Consider the following 14193-nt stretch of genomic DNA (forward strand, 5'->3'; position numbering starts at 1 on the left):
CCCCAGAGAGGGAACAAATGCGGCGGCCACCACCCTCCCCCGGCTCCGTGCCCGCGGGAGCTCCCAGCCCCGAGCCACCCTGCCCGGAGCTAAAGAGAGCAGCGTTACCTCACAGCACGAACAGCGGTGGGGACTGTGCCGCAGCTCTTATAGCAACACAGCGCCCCGCCCCGCCCGGAAGCTGCTGTCGGGCGTCAGCTGCTCCTTCAGGGAGGGGAGGCTCAGTTCAGCCTTTGAGGAGTTTCTTTCCCTTCCTTTCTTTCCTCCGGGCCGGGCACAAAAGCCGGCCCGACCAGCGGCGGTCACTGCAGAGGCCACGGCGCGACGCGACCTGTCCTGTCCTGTCCTGTCCCGGGGCCGCCCTCGTCCGCAGCCGGTGCGTGAAACACCCGTTCCTTTGTACGGGCCCGTACCCGGTAAGAGGCTGCAACGTTCCGCTCTGCCTCCGCCTTTCCGCTCCGAGCTCGGCGGGTTTTCTTCCCGCCGGGTTGCCTCAGCTCTGCGCGGCAGGTGGTGCGGCGCTTTGGCTGGCTCTGTGGGCTGCCGCTCCCGCACGTAACACCCATCCAGTTAGGCCTGCCTGTAGCTGCGTGTTGGAGACTTGCCTTTATCCATTATCTGGACTCAGTAAGTGGCCCCTGGGCACTGTTTTCCCTAAGGAAAACCCCTGGGAGCTGGATGAGGGGGTCTCTCCTCCCCCTCCTTCGACAAGTTCCTTCCTTGCCCTGCCTGGAAGAGACTCCTCGAGGGAGGAGGTGGCTGCTGCTCTGGGGAAGGAGTACATTCATCTTACATCCAGATGTTTTACACTGTAGGGGAGGCAAAACTAGCTTTGCTTGGCCCTCAGCTTGCAGGAGGGAACTCACCCGGTATAGCCTCATGTCTTGCTCAAGTCCTGTGCTTCCTTCAAAGCCTGTTGCTACTGAAACCAGGCTCACGAAAGACCTGTTTCCAAGTTGAAATATTGTCAAGCATCCTTTCTGTAAAACCAGTTTCAGGTTTGTTGTTTGTTTGTGTTTCTGTTTTTTTTCTAGAACTTGCATAATTTTCTAGTTTGTCCAGCAGAGATGGGCAGCTGGAAGGCTGGGACAGAAGCTTGTGTGCAACAAAACAAAGCTTCAGGTTTCTTGGGTTTTGTTTCCAGTGAAACCCAGAATAGGGGGATACCCTATTTAGACTCCAGGTCATTACACAAAAGTCATTACAGGAAACCTTAACCCTGTCCAAGGCAGGAACATGATGGTAAAATTTTGGCAAAGAAACTAAGCTTAAGGAGTGAGATGTGTGGGTGATTTGGGTGTTGGAGAGTAAATCAGATGAAGAATCTGAGAAGCAATTTCAGGTCAGATCTATTTACCACAGCTTGAATCAGTCTCTTTAAAGGAACAGTTCAATGATATTGTCTCTCATTGCCATGCTGTTTTTGTAGCAGCTATTGAGAGTTACATTGGGACCTATATTTGTTTCCTAGGTGACCTCTTAAGGGCTGTGATCAAATCACATTCTATTTTCATAGAAATATAACTCATTTATAGTGGAACATTTGTTTTACAGAGGTAGTTGCAAAATTATGTAAAAACTGCAGTACTGTTCTGACTTTCACGTGTATAAGGTTGTTTTTTCTTCCTCTGATGATTGTGGAAAGTATGGGGAATACTTAACTGGAAGTAAGCTAGTGAAAAATGTGAACTTTTGCACTGGGAATTTGTATTGCAGGCCTGAAAAACCTGGGACAGTGAGTTTTTAGAACAGTGAATAATAAAAATATAACAGTAATAGTGAGATTTTGGCTGGAATGGGTTACATGGATGGTCAATTATATATCATGCATTCCTGCCTCAAGTTTAATAAACTAACTTATATTTTTGAGAATATGACCAGTTCTCAGGCAATATCTTTTTGTTTTTCAAATAGACTTTGTGATTCACAGTATATAATAGATGCAGTTTAACTCTGCCTGTAAGGTTCAAAAAGACATTTTTTAACCACATGAAAACTGCTTCTGCCCTTCCCTGCTAGATAGTCTCTGTATTACTTCATGTTTTTAACTTCTTGTGCAGTAGTACATCTGCAAGGTTACTGGGTCCCAGCACCATCCTGTGCTTGAAAACCATTTGATCCTTCTTCTCTGGAAAATGGCTTGAGTCCAAGTCCTCTTACATCTTTGTATGCTTTCAGAAGAGGATAAAGATGATGTGTAGTCTTGGCCTCTGATTCAATTACTTGCTTTGCATAGCTCTGAAATTCCTGCTCTTTACAGAGAGCAATAAACTCTGTCTGAGCATTGTAGTCCAAGTCTGCTTGCTTTTCCTGCTGTTTTCTTGCCTGCTTTTCAGCCTGATGAAGAAAAGGGAATAACAAAGCTTAGTATTTCTTTCACAACATAACTGTCCCTTAAAACTTAAATGTATTAGGAGATGTGGTGATGTTAGTTGATACTTGTCAGATATAATCTTTCCCCACTCTTCTCCCCTGCCGCATCCCCTCAAAAATGGTACATTAGATAGCTGAGTGAACATCAGCATTAATTGTTGCTCTTTGGTGACCTGCCCAGAAAATACAAGAGGACAGCAGTAGTACATAATGGCACAGTGCAGGAGGTAATCTGTGACTGTAAACCGACCTTGACTTGTGCCACTGCTGAGAGGAGGCTACTCTGTGTATGCAGAGCATAATTGATTTAAGAAAACCAAACCCAACAAACACACACCCCCTCATGCCCCCCCCCCCCCCCAACCAAAAGACAGTAAGCTTCCATTCTTCCTCTCAGGTAGGAGCTAGTGCTGTTGGTTTAGATGCATGTTTCTTTCAGGTTACATCTCTTCTGTTTACCATTTGCTGGATCTGAAATTTCTGTACTTCCATACTGGCATCACGTTGTCTTTTTTTCTTGTCTTTTTCCTTTTCCAGGTAAATGTGGTAATTTTCCATTATTTTATTATATTCTTTTTTACTCTCTGCTTTTTCTTCTTTCTCCTTGTCCGCTTTCATCTTCATCTGTATTTTACAAAATACACAAAAAAGGATAGCCAAGGAGCTAGCCTGCTAAGCTGGAACTCATATCTTTTAGCAGAAGCAGCCCCATATCAGCGCTCTGATGAGCATGGTCATTGTGGCTGGCCAGTGTCCAAACCCAGGGCTTTCAGCAGCCATGGCAGATATGCACTGAACAGAGAAGTGGGAGAGGGAGAGAGAAGGCCAGGAAAGATGTCAGTGGCCCTGGTGGAGCATGCTGATGCAGGGCACTAAAGCCACCAGAGGTGACCTGGGCCAGGCTCCTTGGTTGAGGTAAAGCAGGAATAAGAACAGGCTAGGTTTCTTACCGCAGTGGCTCTGTATTCAGCAATAGATTCAGTTGCAGCCTTTTGCTTCTTTGCCTCTTTGTCTCTGCGTTTTTTTTCTTCTTCAGCTTTTTTTGCAGTGTCTCTAGCAAGATGACCATCTTCCTTCTTTAATGTCTCAGCCATTTGTAAAGCTAATTGTTTAACAATTTTGTCCTGACGTTCCTGCGCTTGTCTGCAGAAGAATATGAGCTACCATAACATACCAGGATACATACCTTGGCCTACCTGAAGCACTACTGATACCAAACTCAGGTGTTCTGCTTCTAGTTTTCTCTCCTCTTGCCACACAGTCTACCCCAACCCACCCAACTCCTCAATCTCCAGTGTTCCTCCTGTTTCTTTGTTTTTAATTGTCTGCTTTAATAAATATTCCCTGTATTCTTGTAACACTAGCTTTCTGCTGCAGTAATGAGTTGGATCATGCAGTGGAGAGTCTGCCTAGCATTTTGCCATGAGGGGAGAAATGCTGGGTCTATTGGCCCAAAATGAGAAAAGAAGGAAAGTCTTAGATCATCTCAATGGTATCATCATGCTGTCCCTGTATTGATAAATGACCTTCCCTTAATAATAACCCAATGTAATTAATTAATACAGGTGCCTAGTTAAGAAGTCAATTATTTTTCATGATCTGGTACAGGGAAATATAGCTTATGCTCAAAAATACTTTTGTTGAGGATTTTAATTGTCTTTAGTTGTTGAGGAGGTGGAGGCTTGGCAGGTGACATGGAAAATCACTAATCCCAACACACTGGTGTTGAGCTTTGTACTTCTGTATGTCTTTGTACTTTGAAGGGCGGAAAGATCGCTTCCCCCGCCTCCCCCCCCTTACTAAGGAACCCGTGACAGAATTTCCTTTTTCTCCCAAATTTCCTACCCTCTCTATCATAATTTAATTTTTAGAATAACTGTGGATTGTGTTATATCATCAGCCTGAAAGATTTGAAAATGGCTACAGTATGATTTTTAGTTTATTTGCAATTAATACTCTATTTTTGTACCTACCTACGCAATTCAGCTTTTTTCTCTTTTGTCATCTTGGCGATAATCTGCTTTGCTTTAAAATGAGCTTCGATCCGAGCATCTTCTTCCATTTGTTTTTGTTTCTCTACTGCTTTGATTATTTTCTGGTCAGCTACATGCTCCTGCAGGGGCAAAACGGTCCTGATGTAACGGGGAAAGTTGAGAAAATCTGGGCCTAGGGTAGCAGCTTAAAAGAATCACTCCCAATTCTCTTTTTCTGCGTTTGTTTCAAAAAAGAGAGGGAATAGTTTCTCAGTACCTTCATTCCTGCCTCCCTGTTCATACATGAAGAGAAGATAGTAGATATGAGTAAGGAGAAGGGGAACTGAGCATTGACCAGCTGCTTCTCCAGCCCATTACATAGACAAATTGCTATGCAATGCAGTGAGCATTATCCCTTGTTTCCCTTCACACACATGGGAGAGGGGGATGTTGAGAGGAATGGGACTGTGCAACCCCCACCAGTACATGCAAGAGGCCTTTCTCAAAGGCACAGAGGAAAGACACAGCTTGCAGCTGGCAAGGTAGGCATATGATCCACTGCTACTGAAGCTGTAAGCAAACCTCCTCTTGCCAGGAGGCCCATTTATTTGTGGGCCAAATGCAACAGCTTCACTCCAGGCAGCCAAGGTGAAACAAGCATTTTAAACTCTGACTTCCTGTTACTTACGTGATGCTGCCTCCGGCGTTCAACTTTTTCTTTCTCTTCCTTTTCTCTGTCTTTCTGAATTTCCAGTTGGTACAATTGGTTTGATAACTGTATTTGTTCCCCTTCTCTTTTGTCTTCTAGCTTGGCCAGATCTGCCTGACGTTTGCGCTCCTTTATTCTGAATTGGGAAAAATAAATAAATAAATGTGCTAGGGACTGCACAAAGTATGAACGGATGTGGATTCTGCATAACCATAGGTACCTTGCACAGAAGAATGTGATACTTTAAATTGAAGATGGGTGGAATATCAGAGGTGAAAAATGGCATCATTTTTTGTAATGGTAGCCCTAGATCCTTTGACGAGAAATTGGGTACATGGTGTGCTCACAGTTTGCAATCTTTTATCTGGATGACTCGTTAGCACCATTGCATTTATAATGTTCTGGCCTCTCTCTGCAGCATCCTCAGTCACAAGAGTTCTCCAGTAAGTCCCACTGTATCTGTGTTTCTCTCCCTGGTCATGCAGGCAATAGCTTAAGCTGGTAGTGTTCGATAAGAAGTTCTGCAAGGATTCATGTGTTGGACCTGGAATACGTGAGACCAGTCTTTGAACCCTTCCTCTGCCTCAGGGAATTTGACTCCTATCAGATCACCAGGGCCAGATGTCTGTAAATACTCCTGGGGACTCCTTCATTAAGGTATCTGGAAGAGCCCCACAGAAAGAATGGAGATGGCAATGATGTTCTCTTGATGCCGGTGGAGGTGGCAGTGATGTGTTCTCTTGATGCATTCTCCGGACTCCAGTTATGGGTGAATGGAAAATCTGGTTTAACCATTTTTGGAACTGAAACTGAGTTCAAATACACTTTCAGTGACAACTTTTGAGTAGTGATTTGTCTAAAACCTATTGAAGCCCGCTAGACTGTTTACATGTAGACTGTTGGCAAGTAAAAGAGTGCAATATCACAGCTTTTCCCATTTGTGCAAGGTCCTTTGTGGCACCCTGGATTCAGTAAGTTTCTGCAAAAACTTTGTATAATGTATTTGTGAGAAGAGTAAATAACAACTTAGGGTAACTTTTGATTATTACTTACTGTTCCAGCTGATCTCTGCGTAGTGCCTGTTCATTCATGTAACGCCGACGTGCCTCTTCTTGATCCCTGAAATTAGCTTCTTTATATTCATGTTCCTTTTCTTCATCCTTCTTTTTGTTAGCATCTGACTTTAACTTTTTAAATTCAACTTGAGCATCTCTTTCTTTTAGGACTTTGGTAAGTAGAAGTGCACTCTGCAAGAGAACATTTAGAATAATTTGCATGTTCAGCAGTGTTTAAAGACGTTCAGTACAACTTGAATTTGAAAACCTGTCAACACACATGAAGCCCTTTAATTCTTTCGTTCTGATAGCTTAGGTAGGTTTTTGCACGATCAATAGCCTCCTTCCGTTTTGCTGCTTGGAACTTTGCTTCTTCCAAATCAATTAACTTTCTTTCTTCTTCTTCCCTTTCTTCACGTAATTTTCTGGCTTTTAGTTTCCGTTGTGCCATGCCCTATATTGCAGATAAAATTAGAATTAGAAATCACATCTAAAGCCCATGGATTAAAAATGTATAAACCATTCTGAAGGTGAGATACTCAGTGTTTTGGGTTTTTATTAATTTTGTATTTTACCTTTTGATTAAAAAAAAGTTGATATTAGAAGTTAAATATATTTAATTGTCTTTAGTTAAAATATTTATATTTTAAAAGCAAATGTTAAACAAAGGGAGTGCAGCTAGCAATATTACTATGAGTGGCTTTGCATATATGATTTGTTTACAAATGTGTGTTGTACTTGCCATACAGGTATTAGGCCAGTCTTTTACAGCAGCTTTGGAGCGTAAATGCATTTCTTCCCGTTCTTTCTTCTCGGCGAGGATGACTGCAGCTTCTCTGGTTCTGCTGCCAAGGCTGTCCTGAAGCCTTTCCCATTCTGCCTTTGGCAATATAATTACCTGATGAAGATCTATTCCATTTGGAAGAAAAAAGCCATCTAGAGTGTCATTTTCTTCCAAATGGTGTGGTGCTGTGCAGAGGGAAGAAAAGATAGGTTACTTGGTATCAGAAAATCCTATATTCAAACCTGTCACAGGATTTGAATTCTTTCATAGCAACAATAGCAAGATATCCTTAGTATTAATTACTCTCCTGTCGTGGTTTAAACCCAGTCAGGTAATTCGTTCGCTCACTTCCCCCCCTTTCTTGCCCTCCCCCTGCTCTCGGAGGGATGGAGAGGAGAATTGAAAAGAATGCAACTCCCACGGGTTGAGATAAGAACAGTTTAGTAACTAAGGTATAACACAAATCACTACTGCTACCACCAATGATAATAATGATAAAGGAAATAACAAGGGAACAGAATACAACACCTCAGCACCAGCCGACCGATAACTCGCCCCCCAAGCCCGACCAAGCTCCGACCGATACCTCCTCCAACCCTGCAGTCTCCCAGCCCTTCCGGCTAACTCCCAGTTACATCCTGGGCATGACGTGCTGTGGTATGGAATACCTCTTTGGTCAGTTTGGGTCAGGTGTCCTGTCTCTGCTTCCTCCCGGCTTCCCCTCCTCCCTGGCAGAGCATGAGGCTCACAAAGTCCTTGGCCAAACCAAAACATCTCTATCAGCTCTGTTCCCGAGCCGAAAGTCAAAACACTGCACTGCACCAGCTACCAAGGAGGAGAAACATGACTGCTACTGCTGAACCCAGGACATCTCCCCATCTCTGTACCCCAGAGGTAAGACAGGGTATCTGTAGTCTAACTACAGCTAGTGCATGTGCTTGGGCTGTGGCACTGACTTAACTGTTGTATGTCCCCTTGTCTCTTTGTCTTGTGGTAACTTACATTAGGTTTTGTGAAATGCCTTTCAAACTATCACCAGTATTGTTAAAGGAAATGGCACTCTGTATGGAGTAGCATCCTGTTAGAAGTTCTTGTTCATCTGGTTTGCAGCAGACTGAAATGCTGTTTCAAATGTAAGGAGGCTTTCAGTGATACTGACATCAAAGGCTATTTTTCAGATGCAATTGCTAATCAGTTTGCCCCATGATAGGGACCAGGCAAGGCCTTCTCTCTCTGTCTTAGGTGAAAGCAGCTAAACTTGTACACTGAAAAGGCTGCTCCCTGCATGTAAGGAACTGCCAGGTGCCTAGTTCTTGAACTCCAGCCCTGGATGACACTGTACCTCCACTGGTTTCAGGGTAGTTCTTTCTAGTCAATTCTTAAGGAGAAACAGCCTGTCTTGCTGTCTGCAGCTGTGAGAGTGGGTGGTTTGGACAAGGAGACAGGAACACCCCTACAGCCGCCCGGAGCCGTGTATAGCCGGCTGTGGCTACGGGCTCGGCAGTGCCCCCCCCACCCCCCGCCGGTGCTGAGTCCCAGCAGGAGAGCCCCACTCACGGGCGAGCTGCTGCTGGTGCCGCCTCCCGCGGGAGAGCCTGGGCCCCGGCGCCATGGCCCCGAGCTTCGGCGAGCCGCCTGTGGACGCGCGCTGTTGCCGGGCAACCCGGCGGCAGGGGAGTCATGTGATGGCGTGGGGTTGAGGCACGTGACTCGCGGCGGCCGGGCTTCAGGCGGAGGGAGGCGGTCGCGGCGAGCGCGGAGGTGGGTCGGTGGCAGTGCGGTTGTCGGGCGGTAACGGCTCGGCGCAGGTTTGCCGGCTCTGGCCCTTTCCCTCAGGGCTGTCGGTCTGCTGCCCAGCTCCCCCAGCGCCCCGGCCAGCCCAGCCCCGCCGCCGCGGCTGCTGAGCTTTAGTCCTCGGCCGGGCGGTTGGCTTATGTGGCGGCGCGGCCTGCTGGCAGGGAGCTGGCCTAATAGGACTCCTTGGGCTGAGGCGGCGGTGCCCATGTAGGGAACGGCGTTAAGTTCCAGCTGAGGTGTCTCCTGTTCCCAGGGGTTTCCGTAACCCATAGGTGCGCTGCAGGTACTGAAGTTGTAGGACAAGAGCAAGCGAACTTCATGTGTTTGTTTGATTTCCAGATTCCCAAATGTCAGTATGTCTTTATGTTGGCTGGTTTGATGCGACATGTCATGGTTAAAAAAACTGGCTACATCTGTTCAGTAGCAGTTTCCTTTTGAAATACTTGTGAAGGTGTTTTGCTAGGAAAATCCCAGTTTGGGTGTGTTGGCAAGTGCTGATGGAGAAACAACTGATTAGTCAAACTGATGGTGCATGTGTACTGCAAGATTGGTTCTATGTTAGCAAATATGCAGCATGAGTTTAGATACTTTCACTAATTTAAACAAGCTTGATACTGACCTAGAACTTTGATCTTTACAGACTGTTTTTTTTTTAGCTTCAGCAAAACTTCCCATAGCTGTAGTGGCCATAAATAGTTTACTTTGTTTAGATATTTGTCCTCATTTTCTTGAAACAGATTTTTTCCTCTTCTGAGCACAAGTTCAGGGTAGGAATTCAGTACTTTTATTTATATAAATAATTGTCTTTTTTTTTTGTTTGTTTGTTTTGGAAACTATTTTCTGACAGCAATGAAATTTCTGTTGGCTTTTGATTTTGACCATACAATCATAGATGAAAATAGCGATACTTGGATTGTGAAATGTGCTCCTGAGAAAAAGCTTCCTAATGGATTAAGAAACTCCTACCGACCAGGACGATGGACAGAATATATGGGCAGAGTCTTTGTCTACTTGGGAGACAATGGCATCAAAGAAGATGTAATGAAAAAAACTATGACAACAATCCCTTTCACTGCAGGAATGGTAGATCTTCTGGGGTTTATTGGCAAGAACAAGGAGTTATTTGACTGCATAATTGTTTCAGATTCTAATACAGTATTTATTGACTGGATTTTGAAAGCTGCTGACTTCCATAAAGTGTTTGATGAAGTGTTTACAAACCCTGCAGCATTCAGCAGTACTGGCTACCTGACTGTACAGGACTTCCACGCTCACCATTGTGCAAAGTGCCCTAAAAACCTTTGCAAAAGGGAAGTTTTAAAAGAATTTCTAGATAAACAGTTGGAGCAAGGAATAACTTACACACAAATTGTATATATAGGTGATGGTGGGAATGACTTATGTCCGGTAATGTTTTTGAAGAAGGGTGATATTGCTATGCCCAGGCAGGGCTATACCTTGGAGAAAAAGATTTCTCAATTGGCCCAAAATCTCAGTCCTGTGGAGTGTTCTGTTCTGGCTTGGTCTTCTGCTGTTGACATTATGTCTTACTTGAAACTGCTTATAAAGGAATAATTCAAATGATAAAAGGAAACTAATGCAATTATATTTAATCTTCCTCAGAGAAAAAAAAACTGAATGCGTATAAAACCACAAAATTGTAACATTGGGCTGTTACCTGAACATATCTTTTTAAGCACAATATAAAGCTGTTTATGTTTAATCTTGGCCATAGTGGGAAAGTGAAGTTAAAATGGCTTTCTGACATAGTACACCTTCCAACGTAAGTGGAAAAAGGGGCTTGCAAGAGAAACTGCCATTATTCTTAGTCTTCCCCCTCCCCCCAGGCCTTTACCAAAAAAGTAACTGACCTTTTCTGTCCCACATGCATAGGGGAAGAAGTAGGATTAGTGCACAAAATAAGTTCTTTACTTACAAAACATTCGGTGCCAGGAGCATGGTTCTGGAACTGTTGGCTTTTACATCCCTTCGATCAGGATAAATACTCAATTTTGTAAATTATTTGGTATGCTTGTAATCTTGTTTGATCTGAAGATGCATTTATATTTTCAATATACTAAATATTTTACCCAGCAAAATTACTTTTTAATAATTTATCTTTTATTGTAAAGACAATTAAAAGTTACTGTCACTGACAAAAGCAATGCACCTCATTTGTGTAATGTGCTCTGGCCTGTGTATCATCAGGCACCTGTTCTTTGAAAGTGTACAGCGTACACCAGTGTAGGTGTCAGTCTTTGGATAATACCTTCATTTTTTTTGTCAGTCAGACCCCTTTTCTTCTGGAGAGCAGTAGTGATGTTACTGCTCTGTTTAAAGAAAAGTCACTCTCCCATTCCCTTGCCTGCAGCCCTGACAGTGTGCTGCTGCCACTCCTTATAGAGCTAATACCAGTTTGAACTGCTGTGCGGACACCTTTGAGACAGCTTGGTGCTTTCTTCTTGTTAGGCTTCTGCTGCAATGCACAGGCCCATAAATGGTGCACGTGTATACATGTTTACATTGACTTTTGCCTATACGCTGTCATCCATATAGTATAATCCTCTTTTAACTTTGTAACAGGATTGTTCTGCCTTGAAGTAGTTTAAGGAATCATTTGTGAATATGCGATCTTTCTATCACTCACAGTGAGATGAGTCTCAAGAGTTGGGCCATGTGTATAGAGATATTAAAAAAAAAGTCTCATTAAAGTTAAATAACGTATTTTATGCCAAATGTTTTCCTTCTTACAGTCCCACAGAAGGTCCAAAATGATAATGTAGTGTGCTATTGAACTGATACCTGTTCTAGCTTAAATGCCCTAAGCTTAAGTGCCTTAATAACTGAGAAACAGTTTTGCAGCACTTTGGTTGCAGATGTCTGAGGTGTAGCTCAGCAGCCTGCAGTTGCTGTGGCTCTCTTCCCCTGTTTTGTGTGCAGCACTGTTCTTGTTTTCTTCCTGACATTTGGTACTGTCATTGCCTTCTTTTTCTCAGTTGAAGACTTTTAGGAGTTGTCTTGCCTGTTTTCAGGCTGACAGTGTATATAATTTCCTATGAATACTTACTTGTAAATGGTCCTGTTTTTATCCCATCACCTATTTCAATGAATTGTAAAAGGTTACTTTGAATTCTCTGTTGTCTACAATGTCCAGATTAATATAGTTGAATTCTCAGGAGTGTTTCTTTAGTGATGGATATTTGGTAGATGCCTAAGATATTTGTATTGGTGATCTTACTCTATTGTCTTGTGCAAGGGCAGGAAGACAGCATCTGAAGAACTGGTAGGTCTCAAGCTGTAGCAGGTTTAAACTGTCTGATTTCCAGGCCATACAAAAGAATGGTAATGGCTGTTGTATAGTACAGCTTTGTATGGTTTCTTTTTTCTTTTAAGGTCTGTGTTTCCTTCATTCCAGGTGTGCTGCTGAATGTTCCATGTCTTGTGTCTGTTTCTTCTGTGCTTTTCAGAACTTGGTCGTGAGACAGCTTGCTTTCAGTTTGTGCACAGATCTTAGTTACTTACTTATAACATAAAAACAAACATAAACCACACATAAAACAAACATAAAACATTTACAAGTAATTTTTCAGCTTTTTCACTCACTTCATATTAACTGTTGTTCTTTTAGCTTTAAGTAACCTGCTTTGTAGTTTGTGTTGAGAGTGAGAAATTCATCTTCATGCTCAAAAAGGGGTGCTTTTGATGAAAGAACTGATGCAGGAGTTGAGAGTAGATTAAGCAGTCTATTTGAAATATTGGCAATTATGATTTAATAACTTCAAGTAGAGGATTGAGCTGATGCTGTTTTCCAGACAAAGTGCATGTTGGAGACAGAAGAAATTTTTCAATTCCAGTAGGTAGACCATTAAGGTATTAATGTGAGGTCTTTTTGTTCCTCTTAATTGAAGAGAGAACTTTTCAGAAGTACTACAATTACCAATTTTTTCCACATTTGGATAAAAGGGAGGGGAGATGAGGATCTTCAAATGATGAAGCTGGTTTAAGCTGGTAACCCAGCCAAAAAAGAAAGGGAAAAGCTCCTTGAAGGGACACATGTGCAGTACTAAGTGTTGCTGACCACAAGACTTGCTTGTTCAGCACAGTTAAATCGATGTACCCTCTGGGAGGGAGATGATTAGGTAAGGATGTTATGAAAATAAATGCATAAGGGAATGTGTATGTGTATGGGAAACATTCTATATGGTAATGGATCTGCTGTTGTACACCAGCTACTGTGAAGACTACGTAGCCTAAGTCTTATGTGCTGGTCCAAGGCCTAGGAGAAGTTCTTACTTGTCCATGGGGAGTTGATGACATGGAAAGTGCAAAACCACAGCAAAACAAAGCTGTTGGCATAGGAATGCATAAACAGACTCAGGCCTAAACATGGGAATGCTCAAGAGAAAAAAATGGAGTGAGTAGTTGAGCTAAGGGACAGGCCTGGCTTGGAGGCAGCAGGGCTACTGCGAGTTCCTGGGTTACACCACAGAACTCCAGTTTCCTGGGCTAACAGTGTATCAAGAGTGGTTGAAAAACCAAAGGCAAAGATGTGTGAAGGGTTTTTTGCTTTTTGTTTGGATCAGCTTGTTGATGCCTCACTACAGAGAGGTCCTGTTGGGAGATTAGCATGTGAAGAAGGATAGTAGAGAAGTATGTCTGTATACACTTTTCAGTTCATGCTTCTGGTGGGTATTGCAGAGGAAGTACCACCAGTAATTAAAAGACAAAAATTGCTCTTTTTAATCTGTGCTGAGCAGGAATTCTCCTAATTTCCCCTTTTGGGTACTGCTGGCACTTAGCTAAAAATAACAGATATTCACCCCCTTTTGGCAGGGGAAACTGCTGCCAGTCCTTTCAATTCAGGAGAGCTCTGGCAGGGTAGGGGGAACCCAGCTGCAGGATCCAAAGGATCCAAACCCTGCTGCAGGTGAAGGAGGGAGTACAGCTTCTTAAACCCAGAGGATGCTGTGTTTCAAATATTTTTTAAAGGTCTCCTTTGCAGAAAGTGTTCTGCTAGCAGAGAAGAAAAAGAATTCTTAAATTGTGAAGCATTTTCAGAAGTGTTAAAAGCCAATATAATGTTCTTCGTGAATAATTTGCTTCTGGCTACAGTCTGTCAGCACAGTTTGTGACCGTCCTTTGCTCCCAGCCAGGTTCAGGTGTTTGAGGAGAGCTCTGGCCGCCCCCTCTGGAATCCTGCCCTCGTACAGTGGGAGAGCCCCAGGAGCTTGCTGCTCTTCCCAGCATCTCCCAGTGCCCGGAGCAGCGGGGCAGCTCCAGCTCCCTGTTCGTGGCAGCCGAAGCCCTCTTGCTTTGTTGTGCGGCTCAGTACCACCGAGCTGGCGGCGCTCCCCGGGCATCAAGCTTCTGCCCCGAGTACGGCCGCGCCTTCTGTCCTCGTCGCAGTGGGCGCCATACTCGGCTGCCCCGGCAGTGGGGAGCCCCGGCTGGCAGTAGCGCTTCAGACCGGAGTTCCCCGGGGCGGGGCCCGCTGATCTGGCG

At 43.9% G+C, this 14193-nt stretch overlaps 2 protein-coding genes across 2 annotated transcripts; one reads left to right on the top strand and one right to left on the bottom strand.

Moving 5' to 3' along the window:
- Positions 1 to 331: 331 nt before the first annotated feature.
- PHOSPHO2 (phosphatase, orphan 2) lies at positions 332 to 11365 on the top strand. Its single transcript, XM_057423736.1, has 2 exons — positions 332 to 376; positions 9539 to 11365. The coding sequence occupies exon 2, from the start codon at positions 9541 to 9543 to the stop codon at positions 10264 to 10266; it is 726 nt and encodes a 241-aa protein (XP_057279719.1). The 5' UTR covers positions 332 to 376; positions 9539 to 9540; the 3' UTR covers positions 10267 to 11365.
- LOC130607011 (cilia- and flagella- associated protein 210-like) lies at positions 1839 to 8546 on the bottom strand. The gene is made up of 9 exons (XM_057423739.1): positions 8452 to 8546; positions 6853 to 7079; positions 6391 to 6564; positions 6109 to 6302; positions 5035 to 5191; positions 4347 to 4486; positions 3324 to 3516; positions 2833 to 2997; positions 1839 to 2337 (listed from the first exon to the last, which is right to left on the bottom strand). The coding sequence occupies exons 1-9, from the start codon at positions 8504 to 8506 to the stop codon at positions 2077 to 2079; spliced, it is 1566 nt and encodes a 521-aa protein (XP_057279722.1). The 5' UTR covers positions 8507 to 8546; the 3' UTR covers positions 1839 to 2076.
- Positions 11366 to 14193: the final 2828 nt, after the last annotated feature.

Source organism: Pezoporus wallicus, unplaced genomic scaffold, assembly GCF_028554395.1.
Source record: "Pezoporus wallicus isolate ANWC-B61680 ecotype Strahan unplaced genomic scaffold, APGP_CSIRO_Pwel_v1 contig_1181, whole genome shotgun sequence".
Taxonomy (NCBI): domain Eukaryota; kingdom Metazoa; phylum Chordata; class Aves; order Psittaciformes; family Psittacidae; genus Pezoporus; species Pezoporus wallicus.